At 45.2% G+C, this 19,561-nt stretch overlaps 1 protein-coding gene across 5 annotated transcripts in view; it reads right to left on the reverse strand.

Moving 5' to 3' along the window:
- The window catches only part of CDK12 (cyclin dependent kinase 12), a 72,853-nt gene extending 64,041 nt beyond the window's left edge, over window positions 1-8,812 (reverse strand). For 4 of the 5 annotated variants that reach the window (XM_021670544.2, XM_012451943.2, XM_012451941.2 and 1 more), the window contains exon 1: window positions 7,200-8,301. In XM_021670544.2, the coding sequence (XP_021526219.1) occupies window positions 7,200-8,245 (1,046 nt within the window). In that variant the 5' untranslated portion in view covers window positions 8,246-8,301. Of the gene's footprint in view, window positions 1-7,199; window positions 8,302-8,644 lie in introns of those variants that run through there. The other variant, XM_012451942.2, reaches the window with a different exon arrangement.
- Between the last annotated feature and the right edge of the window lie 10,749 nt (window positions 8,813-19,561).

Raw genomic sequence — 19,561 nt, forward strand, 5'->3', positions numbered from 1 at the left:
ATTAATTTTCTTCTTAAGGAAGGCTTTGGAAATAAAATCTGGGAATCTATGGGGCAGATCATTTCAAGCTGAAACCCAACTCTCATTAATTTTTTTTACATTTTACTAAAGCCTAACCTGCTGAAGCCTCAATGTGAGAAAAAAAAAAAAAACATTAAAAGCATAATCAGACACAACAAAATTTTCCCAGTAGTCTAAAACAAATTGCTCCTATTCTAGATCATCAATATCTCCCTGTATCTTTGATCACGGAGATATGGTAAGACTAACATACAGTAAGACTGACATGAACCAAAATGTTTCAAAACAACATACATGTATAAGGGAAACAACTTGCATAATAGGGGAAACTGGATGCAGGGATATATGCTTCATAATGGCACCAATGATTTTCTGTTACCTATGCTGCTTTTTACAAGTTAGCTTCCAAAAATTAAACTATAAAATTACTGGAATCAATAGAACTAAAAAACAATAACACAACACATGAACATGAGGACATAAGATACTGAAAGGTACTGATAGTTAACCAAATATCCACTTACCCTTAAGGAAAACTAATATTCCTCCTGTATATACTTGGCTGAAACAAGAGGTTTTCTCTACTTGAATTATAGCTAAGATAGGCAACATCTCTATCCCAGAGAAAACGTGTAAAACCCAAAACACTAATGCTAGCTAGCTACCAAGTACCACAAACTACTGTTTCTTTAGTCAGCATGACCAAATCTTCTTAAGGAAGTCTGTTAGAAACTCTTCAATTTCTGACAGAAGTCTACTGTTAAGAGGAGATTTGGATGGCCATATACTTGTGGTATTTTTAGTGATATGAATGCTACATTTAAGTTCCAAGTTCACTCTTCTAGAAGAAAGGGGAAGAGTAGACAACAAGTAGGAAAACACAGGCAGCAATAAGTAATGTGTCTTCTTAGATCATACCCTTTTTACAACACAGAAAGAAATGTCTTCAAAAACAAATATATCTCCCCCTGACTCCCCGAATTAAGTTAGGTTCCACTCATTTGAAATGAAATTGCTACTATTAATCATTGCTAATTAGGTGGATGCAAAGACACTGCATTTCTGCCAAAGCATTTTCAGCCTTGTAAAATGATGTTGCTTACTTCGTTTTGACTGTTTTCCAAGGAAAAAAACACAGATTATCACAAAAGGGATCTGTATGTTCCTCTACTTTTGACTCTACAAAATTTGTGTGCTGTTTAGAATTTCAATCAAGAAAAACATGTAAAAAAAAATTAACAAAGAAAAACATGTAATGTACACACACAAACATATAATGCTCTCTATAAGCCAACTCAAAGTGTGCATGTGTCTCTGGGAATACTACATAATGTTTATAGTTGCACCCTACACTACCATATTGTGTCTCCAATTTTTTTCTAGACTTATTTTTACCATTACTAAATTACTGATTAGTTTAAATTATGTGAGTAGAGTTTTGTGTTTTGTTTTGTTTTTGAGATGGAGTTTCGCTCTTGTTGCCCAGGCTACAGTGCAATGGTGTGATTTCCACTCACTGCAACCTCTGCCTCCCAGGATCAAGCAATTCTTCCTCAGCCTCCCAAGGAGCTGGAATTACAGGCATGCACTGCCACGCCCAGCTAATTTTGTATTTTTAGTAGAGACGGGGTTTCTCCATGTTGGTCAGGCTGGTCTCCAACTCCTGACCTCAGGTGATCCGCCTGCCTCAGCCTCTCAAAGTGCTGGGATTACAGGTGTGAGACACTACACCTTTTTTTTTTTTTTTTTTTTCTTCCTGAGACGGACTGTCACTCTGTCGCCCAGGCTGGAGTGCAGTGGCAAGACCTTGGCTCACTACAACCTCTGCCTTCCGGATTCAAGCAATTCTCCTACCTCAGCCTCCTGAGTAGCTGGGATTATAGGGACGTGCCACCATGCCTGGCTAATTTTTTTATTTTTAGTAGAGATGGGGTTTCACTGTGTTGGCCAGTTGGTCGCGAACTCCTGACCTCAGGTGATCCGCCTGCCCTGGCCTCCCAAAGGGCTGGGATTACAGGCATGGGCCACCATGCCCAGCCTCCTCTACTCTTAAGAGAACCTGAGATACGCTGTTTTCTCTAAGAATCCAAAAGGAATCACTGGAAAGAAGCAGTTCTTACTGAAACTCCTTTTAGCGTTTGAGCCTTAGCACACTTCTGTATTCCCATACCCTATGACAGTTAACAATTTTTACAGCCTTAATAAACTACTCTTATTAAGAAACAAATATTCTGAGAATACTTTTTGGGCTCCCTTAAAAAAACTAAGCAGCTTGGCCAGGTATAGTGGCTCACGCCTATAATCCCAGGACTTTGGGAGGCAGGCAGGCGGATCACATCACCTGAGGTCCGGCATTTGAGACCAACCTGGCCAACATGGTGAAATCCCGTCTCTACTAAAAAAATACAAAAATTAGTCAGGCATGATGGCGGGTACCTGTAATCTCAGCTACTCGGGAGGCTGAGGCAGGAGAACTGCTTGAACCTGAGAGAAGGAGTTTACAGTGAGCCAAGATCACGCCACTATACTCCAACCTGGATGACAGAACATGACTCTGTCTCAGAAACAAACAAAAAAACTAAGCAGCTTTACAAATAAATGCTACACTTAAGACTTAGTCATTTTAACATATATAAATTTTACTCTTCACCTCTCCAAAAAGAAATGCAAATCCAGCTAATGGTAAACATGTTAAAGTGTTTAGAATGAAGTATATTGATACCTGCAACTTACTTTGAGATAAATGAAAAAAAAAAAAAAGATTAATGGAGAGATAGATGACAAAATACATGGCAATTTTTTTTTTTTAAGACAGAGTCTCAGGCCGGGCACGGTGGCTCACGCCTGTAATCCCAGCACTTTGGGAGGCCGAGGCGGGCGGATCACGAGGTCAAGAGATCGAGACCATCCTGGACAACATGGTGAAACTCTGTCTCTACTAAAAATACAAAAATTAGCTGGGCGTGGTGGCGTGCGCCTGTAGTTCCAGCTACCCGGGAGGCTGAGGCAGGAGAACTGCTTGAAACCGGGAGGCGGAGGTTACAGTGAGCCAAGATCACGCCACTGCACTCTAGCCTGGCACCTGGCAACAGACTGAGACTCTGAAAAAAGAAAAAAAGAGAGTTTCACTCTGTCATGTAGGCTGGAGTGCAAGGGCGCAATCTTGGCTCACTGCAACCTCTGCCTCCCGGGTTCAACCGATTCTCGTGCCTCAGCCTCCCAAGTAGTTGGAACTACAGGCGCATGCCACCACACCTGGCTAATTTTTTATATTTTTAGTAGAGACTGAGTTTCACCATATTGCCAGGCTGGTCTCAAATTCCTGACCTTGTGATCCACCCACCTCAGTCTCCCAAAGTGCTAGGATTATAGGCGTGAGCCACCACTCTTGCCCCAATTTCTTTTTTTTTTTTTTTGAGACAGGGTCTCACTCTGTTGCTCAGGCTAGAGTGCAATGGCATGATCATAGCTCACTACAGCCTTGACTTCCTAGGCTCAAGCGATCCTCCCAACTCCGCGTCCCAGGCAGTGGGGTCTACAGATGTGTACCACCATGCCCGGATAATTTTCTTTTATTATTATTATTATTATTATTATTATTTTATAAAGACAGGGTTTCACCATGTTGGTCAGGCTGGTTTTGAACTCCTGACCTCAAGTGATCCGCCTGTCTTGACCTCCAAAGTGCTTAGATTCCATGCCCAGATAATTTTATTTTTTTCTTTTTTTTTTTTTTTTTTTGAGACGGAGTTTCGCTCTCGTTACCCAGGCTGGAGTGCAATGGCGCGATCTCGGCTCACCGCAACCTCCGCCTCCTGGGTTCAGGCAATTCTCCTGCCTCAGCTTCCTGAGTAGCTGGGATTACAGGCACGCGCCACCATGCCCAGCTAATTTTTTTGTATTAGTAGAGACGGGGTTTCACAATGTTGACCAGGATGGTCTCGATCTCTTGACCTCGTGATCCACCCGCCTCGGCCTCCCAAAGTGCTGGGATTACAGGCTTGAGCCACCGCGCCCGGCCAATTTTATTTTTTTCTGTAGAGAAGGGGGCCTCACTATGCTGCCCAGGCTATTTATGGTAAATTTTTATTGTAAAATCTACGTGTTAGATATCTGGGTGTTCACTACAATTCTATGAACCTTTCTGTGCTTGGAAATTTTTCATAATAAAATAGAGGAAAGGCCAGGCATGGTGGCTCACGCCTGTAATCCCAACACTTCGGGAGGCCAAGGCAGGTGGATCAAATGAGGTCAGGAGTTCAAGACCAGCCTGGCCAACATAGTGAAACCCTGTCTCTACTAAAAATTCAAAAATGAATTGGGTGTGGTAGCGCACACCTGTAATCCCAGCTATTCATGAGGCTGAAGCAGGAGAATCACTTGAACCTGGGAGGCGGAGGCTGCAGTGAGCCAAGATCATGCCATTGCACTCCAGCCTGGGCAACAAGAGTAAAACTCTGTCTCAAAAAAAGAAAAAAATTAAATAATAAAATAAAATGGAGGAGAAAATATTAAGAATTTTTTTTTTTTTTTTTTTTTTTTTGAGACGGAGTTTCACTCTTGTTACCCAGGCTGGAGTGCAATGGCGCGATCTCGGCTCACTGCAACCTCCGCCTCCTGGGTTCAGGCAATTCTCCTGCCTCAGCCTCCTGAGTAGCTGGGATTACAGGCACGCGCCACCATGCCCAGCTAATTTTTTTTTTTTGTATTAGTAGAGACGGGGTTTCACCGTGTTGACCAGGATGGTCTTGATCTCTTGACCTCGTGATCCACCCGTCTCGGCCTCCCAAAGTGCTGGGATTACAGGCTTGAGCCACCGCGCCCGGCCAAATATTAAGAATTTTAGCCCCTTAGGCCAGGCGTGGTGGCTCACGCCTGTAATCCAAGCACTTTGGAGGCCAAGGTGGGTGGATCACCTGAGGTTGGGAGTTCAAGACCAGCCTGACCAACATGGTAAAACCCCGTCTTTAAAAAAAAAAAAAAAAAAAAAGAATTTTAGCCCCTGACAGCTAGGAACACTCTGCAGCTTGATGTATTCATACCAGTTTATGAATAATTATAACTTCAAGTCAGCAAAAATTATACTGAAATACAAAAGCCATCCATGACCCAGGCATGGTGGCCTGTAATCCCAGCACTTTGGGAGGCGGGAGGATTGCTTGAGCTCAGGAGTTCGAGACCAGCCTGGGCAACGGGGCAAAACCCAGTCCCTACCAAAAAAAAAAAATTAGCCAGGCATGGTGGCATGTGCCTGCAATCCCAGCTACTCAGGAGGCTGAGGTGGGTGGAACTGCTTGAGCCTGGGAGCTCAAGGCTGCAGTGAGCCAAGATGATGCCACTGCACTCCAGCCTAGGCAACAGAGCGAGATCCTGTCTTTTTTATTTTTTATTTTTTTGAGACGGAGTTTTCGCTCGTTACCCAGGCTGGAGTGCAATGGCGCGATCTCGGCTCACTGCAACCTCCGCCTCCTGGGTTCAGGCAATTCTCCTGCCTCAGCCTCCTGAGTAGCTGGGATTACAGGCACGCGCCACCGTGCCCTGCTAATTTTTTGTATTTTTAGTAGAGACGGGGTTTCACCATGTTGACCAGGATGGTCTCGATCTCTTGACCTCGTGATCCACCCGCCTGATCCTGTCTTTAAAAAAAAAAAGATCGGCTGGGCGAGGTGGTTCACTCCTGTAATCTCAGCACTTTGGGAGGCCGAGGCAGGTGGATCACAAGGTCAAAAGTCAGAGACCATCCTGGCCAACATGGTGAAACCCTGTCTCTACTAAAAATACAAAAATTAGCCAGGCGTGGTGGCTCATGCCTGTAATCCAAGCACTTTGGAGGCCAAGGCGGGCGGATTACCTGAGGTCGGGAGTTCAAGACCAGCCTGACCAACATGGTGAAACCCCGTCTATAAAGAAAAAAATATATATACAAAAATTAGCCGGGTGTTTGTCACACGCCTGTAGTCCTAGCTACTTGGGAGGCTGAGGCGGAAGAATCGCTTGAACCCTGGAGGCTGAGGTTGCAGTGAGCCAAGACCGCGACACTGTGCTCCAGCCTGGCAAGAGCAAGACTCCGTCTCAAAAAAAAAAAAAAAGCCATACATGGATTTTTTTCAAGTTATCACAATTTCTCTATTAATGTTCAACATTATCCTTACTCATAATTTACTGAGTGGTATTATGTACAAGGCACAGTGCTATGCACTTCAAATTTTTAACCACAACCCTTAAAAATAGGTCTTTATTATTCCCATTTTACACCTGAAGCAACTTAGGCATGGAGAAATTAACTCATTTGCTAAAGGCCACAAAGCAACATTAGGATTCCAAAGGTGTAACTAAAACCCACGTTCTGCTTTTGTGAACAGAAGTGAGGCCACAAAGGAGGTACATCTCTTTACCTAGGAACAAGAACACAGTTTTCCAGATAATTCACAAAATTTCAAACTAGCATGCCTTCTCGAAAAAATAGAAAGAAGGCATTATGACCATGTGTTTTAGAGAAAGGCTGAAAATTGTCAGCAGTCACAAGGTAGGTCAGTGATGATGCTGTAAAGAAAACCAAATTGTCCTTGGAACCAATTTCTGACAGGTTATGCCATCAAAAGTATAACAGATTAATCAGCTGAATTTCCACTAAAACATCAGTTAAAAGACAGGAATATTATGTAAATTATTAAAACAGTGCCAAGTAGGAAATGAACAAATGTACAGGTTTGGGGACTCAGTGGACAAGACAAATAGGATAACCTAGTCAAATAACTTCACAAATGAAACTTTGTAATTTCTTAAGTCTTCAACCAGGTCCCACAGAGTCTAAAGCACTAATACCAATGTAATTTTTAAAAATTTAAAACTAAGCAACAGAAATAGCTAGATATGCTTTGAGAAGATACTCCACGCACTCACTAAGCAGAAGCCTTTGACGTTTCTCACTCAGAAGCTTACAACTGAAGACCCTACCACTGGAACTACCTACCTTTAGTGGTTTGAGGCCTATGCACTCTTCGCTTCTCGAATTCTAGGTTAAGGGGAGACAGACTCACACACTGGAATGACTAGCTGACAGCAAAGTGTTCTAGTCAATGATGAACACTGGGGGCTTCCACACAACGTTAACACGCTGAATGCCATTCCTCACAACCCACCCTAAATGAGGAAGGACTGTTAGACAAATAGCTCACCTGGGGAGTGGACTTCGACTCAGAGACCGCTTGCTCAGGAAAGGGCTGCTGGACCGCCTTCGACCATAGGGACTGGGCGATCGCCCGCTGTAAGAGCCACTCCTTTCGTAGCTGGACGACCGTCTCCTGCTGTAGGGACTCACAGATCTCTGCCGCCTACTGTAGGGGCTCGGTGACCGGGTGCTGGACTGGTAGGCCGAAGGCTCCTTGTAAGGGGGGCTGATCGACTGCCTTCTCGAGGTACTTCCAGGACTTTTCTTGTAGGAGTCATAATTGCTCGAGGTATGAGACCTTGGGGGACTGAGGTCATAATCTTGACCATAAGAAGCTCCTGAGGGGCTATCATCTTGTTTGGAGCTGTCAGACCACTTTCTGTGGGGGCTCCTGGATCTCCGTTTTGGGCTGTCCACTGTTTTGTAACTTTTGGGTGTTTCCCTTTTTCGATGACTTTTACTCCGGTCTTTGTGCCCAGATTTCAGCTCCCGTTCTTTCCTGGTCTTCTCCTTGTGGAGCTTGGATGACCTGGGTTCCTTGCTGCTGCTTTTGGCTACCTGTGCCTTCCCATAGTCATCAGTCTCCTCATTCGAACGCTTTGAACTTCCTGATATCCGGTCCTTCATAGATCCCGACTTGCTGGAGACTTCCTGGCTTTTTTCTTTTTCGGTCTGTTTAGCTTTCAGTAAGTCCCGGGAACGCCGGTGCTGGTGGTGACGATGTTTGTGCAGGCGATCGCTCCGATCTGCTCCACGACGTTCGTCGTTCTCCCTTCTGTCTAGTTTGAAGGCCATGTCATCGGAGAAGGTGTCGGAATCAGAGCTGATATCATCATACTCCACCAAAGGTTTGATAACTGTACCCAAGGATGCTGCTTCGGGGGTCACCAACCCCATGTCTTTGGAGTGTTTGGACTTATGCCGCTTGTGCTTCGACACCAAGCGGTGACGCTCTCTGCTGTTAGAGCTGCCGCCTCCCGATGACGGCTGCAAAGTTCCAGAAGCTCCTCCACTCCCGTCCTTCTTGCCCCCATGTCTCTCTGAATTGGGCATTCCCTTTCCCCTGACCTGAAGAAGGGAAAAAGTTCCCCAGCACTCCAGAAAGCAACCCCCACCCACCCCCCCAACCCCAACTCCACGCCCACCAAAGCGCCCCGGGAAGCGGGTGGGGAGGGCAGGGACGGTAGCCCAGACTCCTCCTCCCTCCCGACGCCTCAGCACCCTCCTACATGAGGTGGGGGGTGAAGGAGCGAGGGAAGAAATTAGAGTTCCTCAGCAGTGGAGTTGCGAGACCGAGAGCTGGCTCAAGTCTGTCTCCTTTTCTCGCCCCGCCCAGCCAGTTCTCGGGCCCGGAGCCGGGGAGGTCGAGGAAGTGAGAAGCCGATGGCCCGGGGCTGTGAGGCCGACTCTGGCTCTGGCGCCCTGCGAGGACTACGCGGGCCCTTCCCCTACCCGGTAGCCCGGCTCGGGGCGGCTTCCTGTCGCCGGGGTCCCGCGGCCTAGGTGCCTTACGCCCCCTTTGTCCCTCGCTCCTGAGGGAGCACCTTTTCTTGCCTCCGTCTCACCTCCACACCACACACACACACTCTCGCTCCCTCACAGACTCAGTCACACACTAGATTAAACCGAAACGGTACTTGGAGGAGGGGGAGGGGCAATCCCAGAAATCGTCGCGAGAGTCCGGTAGCCTCTCGCGATGTTTCGTACTACGCTTTCACCTCACTCCGCTGCTTCATCAAACAACGCGAGATCAGGTCCCGAACAAGAAACGCGACTCACCTGACTCTCGCGATGAGATCCCGCTTCCCCATTTGAGCAAAGCTTTATTGAAACGGAACAAACCGAGTGTTTTTTTATCAAAGCTTTATCGATAACTCATTAAACAAACACACCCAGACTCCGTGACAAACTAATTTTAGCATCTTTTTTAACAAGTCTTTTAACTACCAGGATGACTTAATTTTTTTGTTTTATTTTGAGACAGAATCTCGCTCTGCTGCCCAGGCTGGAGTGCAATGGCGCGATCGCAGCTCACTGCAACCTCCGCCTCCCAGGTTCAAGCGATTCTCCTGCCTGAGTCCCGAGTAGCTGAAATTACTGGCGCCCGCCACGACGGCCGGCTAACTTTCGTATTTTTAGTAGAGACGGGTTTTCACCATGTTGGCCACGCTCGTCGCGAATTCAAGTCATCCTCCCGCCTCGGCCTCCCCAAGTATTGGAATTACAGGCGTGAACCGCCGCGCGCGGCCGTTTTTTTGTTTGTTGAGACAAGGTCGCTCTGTCGCCCAGACTGGATTGCAGTGGCGTGATCTCGGCTCACTGCGGCCTTCACCTCAAGCAATCCTCCCACATCAGCCAGTCAGCCGAGTAGTTGGAACTACAGGCTCGCGCCACCATGCCGGGCTAATTTGTTTCTATTTTTCGTAGAGATGGAGTTTCGCCATGTTGCCCAGGTTAGTCTCGAACCCCTAGATTCAAGCGATCGTTGGTCTTGAACTTCTAGACTGAAGCAATCCGCCCGCGTGGTTCTCCCAAAGTGCTGGGATTACAGACTTGAGCCACCGCGCCCGACTGAGATGATTTTTTACAGAGCAAAGGGCAAATGTGGGGACACTTCAACCCAAGTCCCTGAGTGTTTAAACAGTGCTTCCCACATATAGGTTGTGTGCTATGAGCCAAGCATTTTACACATATTATCTCTTAATTTTCACAACTATCCTACAAAACATGAGATCTTCATCCCTATTTTATGGAAAAGGGAATCCCAGCCTCAGGGAAGTTGAATCATTTAGTTCAACAAGTGCCACAGTCCAGATTCAAATTCATGTCTTTCTGAGACTAAAGCACAAGCTCTTCCATCCTGTGGCGCTGTCTCCTCACCAATCTTTGCTTCAAATCTCAGAACCTAAAAGTTCATCCCATCTTGAGATCCTCCCATGGCTGTTACGGGATAACTTAGTCTTTCATCCTCACACAAAAGATTGTAATACGAACAAGAAAGCATAGTATTAATTAACAAGAAAATAACACTAGCTTACACTGGCCCCTCATTTATTACTTTTAAAAACTTTCTTGTACCTTAAGTCATTACATCTTCACAACAGTCCTCTGAAATAGGTTGTATAAGTGAGAAAACTACGGCTTGGAGAAGTGAAGTGGCTAGTCCAAAAAATGAGAAGTTCGGTTGGTAAATTCCGGACCAGAAAACATTTTGAATGAAGGTAGACTCCATTCTCAAAAATCACGCTGTAAATGTTCTTGTTCCTTTTGTTCACATGTCTACCCAAAACTTTTTTTTTTTTTTTTTTACCGAATTCTGTGTGTGCATGTTTGTGTGTGTGTGTGTGTGCGAGAGAGAGAGACAAGGTATCACTCTTATCACCCAGGTTGGAGTGCAGTCGCACAATCATAACTCACTGTAGCCTCGACATCATGGGCTCAGGTGATCCTCCCACCTCAGCCTCCTGAGTAGCTGAGACTACAGGCATAGGCCACCAGCCCACCTAATTTTTATTTTTATTTTTTTATAGAGACAGAGGGCTCGCTATGTTGCCCAGTCTGGCCTCAGAATCCTTGGCTCAAGCAATCGATCACCTTTGCCCTCCCAAAGTGTTGGGATTATAGGCGTGAGCCACCACACCGGCCTCCCTAAATATTTGACTCCATAAATACTGTTTATAAAATAAAAAGACCGGCTGGGCACAGTGGCTCATGCCTGCAATCCTAGCACTTTAGGAGGCTGAGGCGGGTGGATCACCTGAGGTTGGGAGTTCGAGACCAGCCAGACCAACATGGAGAAACCTCATCTCTACTAAAAATACAAAAATTAGCTGGGTGTGGTGGCACATGCCTGTAATCCCAGCTACATGGGAGGTTGAGGCAGAAGAATCACTTGAACCCGGGAGGCAGAGATTGCCGTGAGCCAAGATTGCGCCATTGCACTCCAGTCTGGGCAACAAGAGGGAAACTCCATCTAAAAAAAAAAAAAAGAAAAGATGAAGTTTTCCACGACAACTTTTTAATCTTCTATGGAAGTAAAATTAATGCTATCAAGAAAAAAAGTGGCTGGGCTAGGTGGCTCACGCCTGTAATTCCAACACTGAGAGATCAAGAGGGGCGAATCATTTGAGTTCAGGAGTTTAAAACCAACCTGGCCAATGTGGCAAAACTCTGTCTCTACTAAAAATATAAAAATTAGAGGCCAAGCGCAGTGGCTCACACCTGTAATCCCAGTATTTTGGGAGGCCAAAGTGCGCGGATAACTTGAGGTCAGGAGTTCGAGACCAGCCTGGCCAACATGGTGCAACCCTGTCTCTACTAAAAATACAAAAATTAGCCAGGTTTAGTGGTGCTCACCTGTAATCACAGATACTCAGGAGGCTGAGGCAGGAGAATTGTTTGAACCTGGAAGGCAGAGGTTGCAGTGAGCAGAGATCACACCACTGCACTCCAGCCTGGGTGACAGAGCAAGACTCCATCTCAAAAAAAAAAAAAAATTAGGTACAAAAAATTAGCCAGGCATGGTGGTGTGCACCTGTAATTACAGCTACTCAGAGGCTGAGGCATGAGAATCACTAGAACCTGGGAGGCAGAGGTTGCAGTGAGCTGAGATTGGGCCACTGCACTCCAGCCTGGGCCACAGAGACTCTCTTAAATAAAAAGCTAATGAAAAGAAAAAAAGGGCTGGGTGCAGTGGCTCATACCTGTAATCCTAGCACTTTGGGAAGCCGAGGCGGGCGGATCATGAGGTTAGGAGATAAAGACCATCCTGGCCAACACGGCGAAAACCCTTTTCTACTAAAAATGCAAAAATTAGCCAGGTGTGGTGGTACGTGCTTGTAGTCCCAGCTACTAAGGAGGCTGAGGCAGGAGAATTTTTTGAACCCAGGAGGTGGAGGCTGCAGTGACCCTAGATTGCACCACTCACTCCAGCCTTGGTGACAGAGCGAGACTCTGTCTCAAAAAGAAAAGAAAAGAAAAAAAGGCTGAGTGTGGTGGCTCACACCTATAATACCAACAATTTGGGAGGCCAACATGGGAGGATCTTGTGAGCCCAGAAGTTGAAGACCAGCCTGGGCAACTTGTTGAGATCTCTGACTCTACAAAAAATACAAGAAATTAGTTGGGCCATGGTGGTGCCTGCCTGTAGTCCCAGCTACTCTCTGAGGCTGAGGCAGGAGGATCACTTGAGCCCAGGAGGTCAAGGCTGCAATGAGCCATGATCATGCCACTGCACTCCAGCCTGGGTGATAGAACAGGAAACTGTCTCAAAAAAGAAAAGAAAAAGGAAAAACACAAGCACTGGAACTCAGGTGTGAACACTCCTTATTCACTGCTATAGGAGGATAGGAGGTCCGGGATATAAAAGTCCTCACCGATTTATTTTTTTGAGATAAGGTCTTGCTCTGTTACCCAGGCTGGAGTACAGTGGTATGACCATGACTCTCTCCAGTCTTCACCTCCCCAGCTCAAGCAATCCTCCAGCCTCAGCCTCTCCAGTGGCTGGGATTACAGGCGCAAGCCACAGAGCCTGTTTTTTTTATTATTTTTTGTAAAGATGGGGTCTTGCTATGTTGCCCAAGCTGCACTTGAAGTCCTCAACTCAAGGGATCCCCCACCTTGGCCTCTCAAGATGCCTGGACTACAGGTAAGAGCTACTATGGTCTTCACCAGTTTTGTTTGTTTGTTTGTTTGTTTGTTTGTTTGTTTGTTTGTTTTTTGAGACAGAGTCTCACTCGGTCACCAGGCTGGAGTGCAGTGGCATGACCTCAGCTCACTGCAACCTCCACTTCCTGGGTTCAAGCAATTCTCTTTCTCCGCCTACCAAGTAATTGGGATTACAGGTGCCCACCACCACACCCAGCTAATTTATTTGTATTTATTTGTTTTTGTTTTTATTTTTTTTTGGTACAGAGTCTCTATCACTCAAGTTGGAGTGCAGTGGCACAATCTAGGCTCACGGCAACCTCTGCCGCCCGGGTTCAAGCAATTCTCCTGCCTCAGCCTCCCAATTAGCTGGGATTACAGGCAACTGCCATCGCACCTGGCTAATTTTTGTAGTTTTAGTAGAGATGGGGTTTCACCATCTTGGCCAGGCTGATCTTGAACTCCTGACCTTGTGATCCACCAGCCTCAGCCTCACAAAGTGCTGGGATTACAGGTGAGAGCCACCGCGCCTAGCCAATATCAAGTTTTTAACTCAGAATGTACCCACAGTAGAATGGAAAAGTGAAGATGACAGAAGGCATTATGGTGATGTGTCAAAATCTGGAAGAACTAAATTCATTAGCCAGATTTTTTTTTTGAGATGGAGTTTCGCTGGAGTGCAATGGCGCGATCTCGGCTCACTGCGACCTCCGCCTCCCGGGTTCAGGCAATTCTCCTGCCTCAGCCTCCTGAGTAGCTGGGATTACAGGCACATGCCACCATGCCCAGCTCATTTTTTGTATTTTTAGTAGAGACGGGATTTCACCATGTTGATCAGGATGGTCTCGATCTCTTGACCTCATGATCCACCCGCCTTGGCCTCCCATAGTGCTGGGATTACAGGCGAGAGCCACCGCACCCGGCTCATTAGCCAGATTAAACACTAGTAGAACTTTTTAAAAATTTTATTTATTTATTTATTTTTTGTGATGGAGTCTTGCTCTGTTGCCAGCCAGGAGTGCAGTGGCACAATCTCATCTCACTGCAACCTCTGCCTCCTGGGTTCAAGCTATTATCCTGCCTTAGCTTCCCGAGTAGCTGGCAGGCACGTACCACCACACCCAGCTAATTTTTTTGTATTTTTAGTAGAGACCAGGTTTCACCATGTTGACCAGGATGGTCTCAATCTCTTGACCTTGTGATTCGCCTGCCTTGGTCTCCCAAAGTGGTGGGATTATAGGCATAAGCCACCACACCAGGCTGAAACTTTTATAATCATCCATTACTGCCTCTTGAAGCCAACCAGAGACCAAGAATGAATGAATGAATGAATGAATGAATGAATGAAGCTTTATCCCTGAGACTTTGAAGTTATACTATCTTGAATTTCTATAGCACTTTAAAAATTTTCACAGAACCCTTTTAATCCTGACAATAAATTTCAATTAAATAAATAAACTAATGAGATTATGTGATTATTATTATTTTTGGAGACAGAGTATTGCTCTGTCTACTAGATTAAACAGTAGTAGAACCTTTTAAAATATTTATTTATTTATTTATTTATTTGAGATGGAGTCTTGCTCTGTCACCAAGCGGGAGTGCAGTGGCCTGATCTCACTAATGAGATTATGTGATTATTAATATTATTTTATATTATATTATATTAGTATTATATTAATATGTTATATTAATATACCATTTAACATAATATAATATATTATAATGTAATAATATATAACATTATAATATATTATATAATAATAGTAATAATGATGCCAGCTGGGCATGGTGACACGTGCCTGTATTCTGAGCTGAGGCAGGAGAATTACTTGAAGGCGAAGGTTGCAGTGAGCCAAGATTGTGCCAGTGCACTCCACCGTGCCCAACCTGTATCTAAATTTTTAAATACAAAATCTACTGTAAACTACAGATATTGACCCAATAACTGGTGAGATTAGTGCTTTTGGCCGGGCACGGTGGCTCATGCCTGTAGTATCAGCACTTTGGGAGGCCAAGGCAGGTGGATCACAAGGTTAGGAGTTCCAGACCAACCTGGCCAACATGGTGAAACCCCATTTCTACTAAAAATACAAAAATTAGCCGGGCGTGGTGGTGGGCACCTGTAATCCCAGCTACTCAGGAGGTTGAGGCGGGAGAATTGCTTAAACCCAGGAGTCGGAGGTTGCAGGGAGTCGAGACCACACCACTGCACTCCATCCTGGGCAACAGAGTGAGACTCTGTCTCAAAAAAAAAAAATCGTGCTTTAGTAAAATAAGGGTTGCTTCATTGTACAGAAAAACTTTCAGAAATTCCAGGACTGCTCCATTTGTTTTATTTGCACAACCTTCAAGGGCAGAGTCAGGGCAACTCTGAGAACCCCAAGGTGATCAGTAATCCCCTAAAACAAGTCAGAAAGTTTCTATTTAGGCTGTACGCAAGAGGAAATATTTAAAGTTTCAATGGCTCTTTTTCCTCACAAACCAATGTGTTAGTTTAGATTTTAGGTTTAAAGAGTCCTCCGGAGCTGCTGGACTCAGTGGCACACACCTGTAATCCCAGCACTTTAGGAGGCTGAGCCAGGTGAATCACTTGAGGTCAGAAGTTCAAGACTAGCCTAGTCTACAGGGTGAAACTCCGTCTCTACTAGAAATACAAAAATTAGCTGGGCACAGTGGTGGGTGCCAATAGTACCAGCTACTGGGGAGGCTGAGGCGGGAGAATCACTTGAATCCAGGAGGTGGAGGTTGTAGTGAGTGAAGATCACGCCATTGCACTCCAGCCTGGGCAACAAGAGTGAAACTCTGTCTCAAAAAAAAAAAAAAAAGAGTCCTATGGAGCTTCCTTCAAAGTTTAGTCACTTACAATTTGCCCATTGTACCCATTTTGCTATATATGCAAATTGGTCCTATATGTACCTTGAATAATTTTCTTGTTGAATGACATTGCTCTCTTATCTTCTAGAGTACAACTTTTCCAATGGTGTCTTTCATTTGCATTATCAGATGACAAATGATAACTTCTCATTCCATTCTGTAACCAAAAGTTAGTAAAGTTTATTTATTTATTTATTTTTATTTTTATTAATTTTTTTTTTTTGTAGAGACTGGGTTTCACCATGACAGTCAGGATGGTCTCAACCTCTTGACCTCATGATCTGCCCACCTTGGCCTTCCAACTGCTGGGATTACAGGCGTGAGCCACCACACCTGGCCTAACTTTATAAAACTTATAAATAAACTTTAAGGCAGTGCACGGTGGCTCACACCTGCAATCCCAGCACTTTGGTTTTTTTTTTTTTTTTTTTTTGAGACGGAGTTTTGCTCTTGTTACCCAGGCTGAAGTGCAATGGCGCGATCTTGGCTCACCGCAACCTCCGTCTCCTGGGTTCAGGCAATTCTCCTGCCTCAGCCTCCTGAGTAGCTGGGATTACAGGCATGTGCCACCATGCCCAGCTAATTTTTTGTATTTTTAGTAGAGACGGGGTTTCACCATGTTGACCAGGATGGTCTCGATATCTTGACCTCGTGATCCACCTGCCTCGGCCTCCCAAAGTGCTGGGATTACAGGCATGAGCCACCGTGCCCGGCCCTTTTTTTTTTTTTTTTTTAAAGGCGGGGTTTCACCATGTTGGTCAGGCTGGTCTTGAACTCCCGACCTCAGGTGATCTGCCCACCTCGGCCTCCAAAGTGCTTGGATCACAGGCGTGAGCCACCATGCCCGGCCAATCCCAGCACTTTGGGAGGCCAAGGTGGGTGAATCACCTGAGGCCAGGAGTTTGAGACCAGCTTGCCCAACATGGAGAAACCCCATCTCTATTAAAAATACAAAAAATCAGCTGGGCATGGTGGTGCATGTCTGTAATCCCACCTACTCGTGAGGCTGAGGCAGGAGAATCGCTTGAATCTGGGAGGTGGAGGTTGCAGTGAGCCAAGATTACACCATTGCACTCCAGCCTGGGCAACAAGAGTGAAACTCTGCCTCGAAAAAAAAAAAAAGCTTTGTAAATTTAAAAATTTCCTAGCAACACTTTGTAGTACAGACATTATTTTTTTATTTTACTTATTTTATTTATTTTTGAGATGGAGTCTCGCTCTGTCACCAGGCTAGAGTACAGTGGCATGATCTTGGCTCACTACAGCCTCCAACTTCCTGGTTCAAGTTATTCTCCTGCCTCAGCCTCCCAAGTAACTGAGATCGCAGGCGCCCACCACCTCGCCCAGCTACTTTTTGTAGTTTTAGTTGAGACAGGGTTTCACCATTGAATGGCTTTTTTTTTTTTTTTTTTTTTTAAATAAAGACAGGGTTTCACCATGTTGGTCAGGCTGGTCTTGAACTCTGGACCTCAGGTGATCTGCCCGCCTTGGCCTCCAAAGTGCTTGGATTACAGGCGTGAGCCACCACGCCCGGCCTGAATGGCATTTTTTAAAAGTCTGAGACTAGGGAGTCAGTAGAAATCCATTGTTTAACATTCCTGCAGCAAGTTAGGTAAAATTCAACCTCTCAGTGGTAATTAGTTATTTTCAAGGATGTATATGGAAAAATAATTTTTTTTTTTTTTTTTTTTAAAGACGGGGTTTCACCATGTTGGTCAGGCTGGTCTTGAACTCCCGATCTCAGGTCATCCGCCCACCTTGGCCTCCAAAGTGCTTGGATTACAGGCGTGAGCCACCGTGCCCAGCCGAAAACATAATTTTTTTATTTTTTTGGAGACGGAGTCTTGTGTGGTCGCCCAGGCTGGAGTGCAGTGGCACGATCTTGGCTCACTGCAACCTCTGTTTCATGCACCACCACACCTGGCTAATTGCTGTATTCTTAGTAGAGACACCATGTTAGCCAGGCTGGCCTCAAACTCCTGACCTCAGGCAATCTGCCCGAATCAGCCTATCAAAGTGCTGGGATTACGGGGCTGAGCCACCATGCCCCATCTGAAAAAGAATTAAAAGAAAAAATCCTTTGTCAGGTGCTGTGGTAGATGCCTGTAATCCTAGCACTTTGGGAGGCTGAGGCAGGTGGATCACTTGGGCCCAGGAATTCAAGACCAGCTTTGGCAACATGGTGAAATCTTGTCTTTAGCAAAAATACAAAAAATTAGCCTGTCTTATAACCCGGTCTCAAAACAAACAAATAAATAAAATAAAATAAAATAAAATAAATAAATAAATGGAATACAATAGAATAAAATTACATAAGTAAATAATGGTCCTAATTATATTAATAATCCCTAATGCTAGAACTGTTGCATTTTAGACTGCTTCTTCAGTTCCATTGGCCATCAACTTCTTAGTATTACTCTATAATTTCTTTTTTTTTTTTTTTTTGAGACAGAGTCTCACTCTGTCACCCAGGCTGGAGTGCAATGGCCTGAATTCGGCTCACCAAGACTTTCACTTCCTGAGTTCGAGCACTCATGCCTCAGCCTCCCAAATAGCCGGGATTACAGGCACCTGCCACCAAACCTGGCTAATTTTTTGTATTTTTAGAGAGACAGGGTTTCGACGTATTGGCCAGGTTGGTCTCGAACTCCTGACCTCAAGTGATCTGCCTGCCTTGGCCTCCCAAAGTGCTGTGATTACAGGCGTGAGCCACCGCACCCAGCCTATGGTAGAATTTCTTTTAAGAATTTACTGACAGCAAAGATATGACTCCACATTCTATTTTTTTTTTTTTTTTTACTTTTTACTTTTCTTTCTTTTTTTTTTTTTTCTTTTTTTTGAGATGGAGTTTCGCTCTTGTTACCCAGGCTGGAGTGCAATGGCGCGATCTCGGCTCACCGCAACCTCCGCCTCCTGGCTCCTGCCTCAGCCTCCTGAGTAGCTGGGACTACAGGCACGCGCTACCATGCCCAGCTAATTTTTTGTATTTTTAGTAGAGACGGAGTTTCACCATGTTGACCAGGATGGTCTCGATCTCTTGACCTCGTGATCCACCCGCCTCGGCCTCCCAAAGTGCTGGGATTATAGGCGTGAGCCACCGCGCCCGGCTATTTTTTACTTTTCTTATCAAATCAATGGTATTTCATTTCTTTTTGTTTCATTCTTTGTGATTTGTAGTGTATAGAACGAGCTAAGCAGCTTGTGTTCACTAGGATTGCGAAAAAGGAACACAATCAATTATAAATAAGAAATATAACTAATATCATTAGATGACTGCTGCAAATAAGCCTATCTTAACCCAAAACGTCTCAGAGCTTCAAAAATATTGTAAATGCTCAAAATAGTTTTGAGGCTGGGTGCGGTGGCTCACGCCTATAATCCTAGCACTTTGGGAGGTTGAGGTGGGCGGATCACCTGAGGTCAGGAGTTCGAAACCAGCTTGGCCAACATGGCAAAATCCCGTCTCTACTAAAAATACAAAAATTAGCCGGGAATAGTTGTGGGTGCCCGTAATCCCAGCTACTCTGGAGGTTGAGGCAGGACAATCGCTTGAACCCAGGAGGCGGAGGTTGCAGTGAGCCGAGATTGTGCCACTGCACTCCAGCCTGGGTGACAGAGCGACACTCCATCTCGAAAAAGAAAGAAAGAAAGGAAGGAAGGAAGAAAGAAAGAAAGAAGAAAAGAAAGAAAAAGAAAGAAAGAAAAAGAAAGTTTTGAAACTAAAAAAATGAGAAAAGAGGCCGGCACAGTGGCTCACGCCTGTAATTCCAGCACTTTGGGAGGCCGAGGCGGGCAGATCATGAGGTCAGGAGATTGAGGCCAATATAGGGAAACTCCGTCTCCACT

This window comes from Aotus nancymaae, unplaced genomic scaffold (genome assembly GCF_030222135.1).
Source record: "Aotus nancymaae isolate 86718 unplaced genomic scaffold, 86718_ANA_hifiasm-v0.15.2.pri h1tg000089l, whole genome shotgun sequence".
Lineage (NCBI taxonomy): Eukaryota > Metazoa > Chordata > Mammalia > Primates > Aotidae > Aotus > Aotus nancymaae.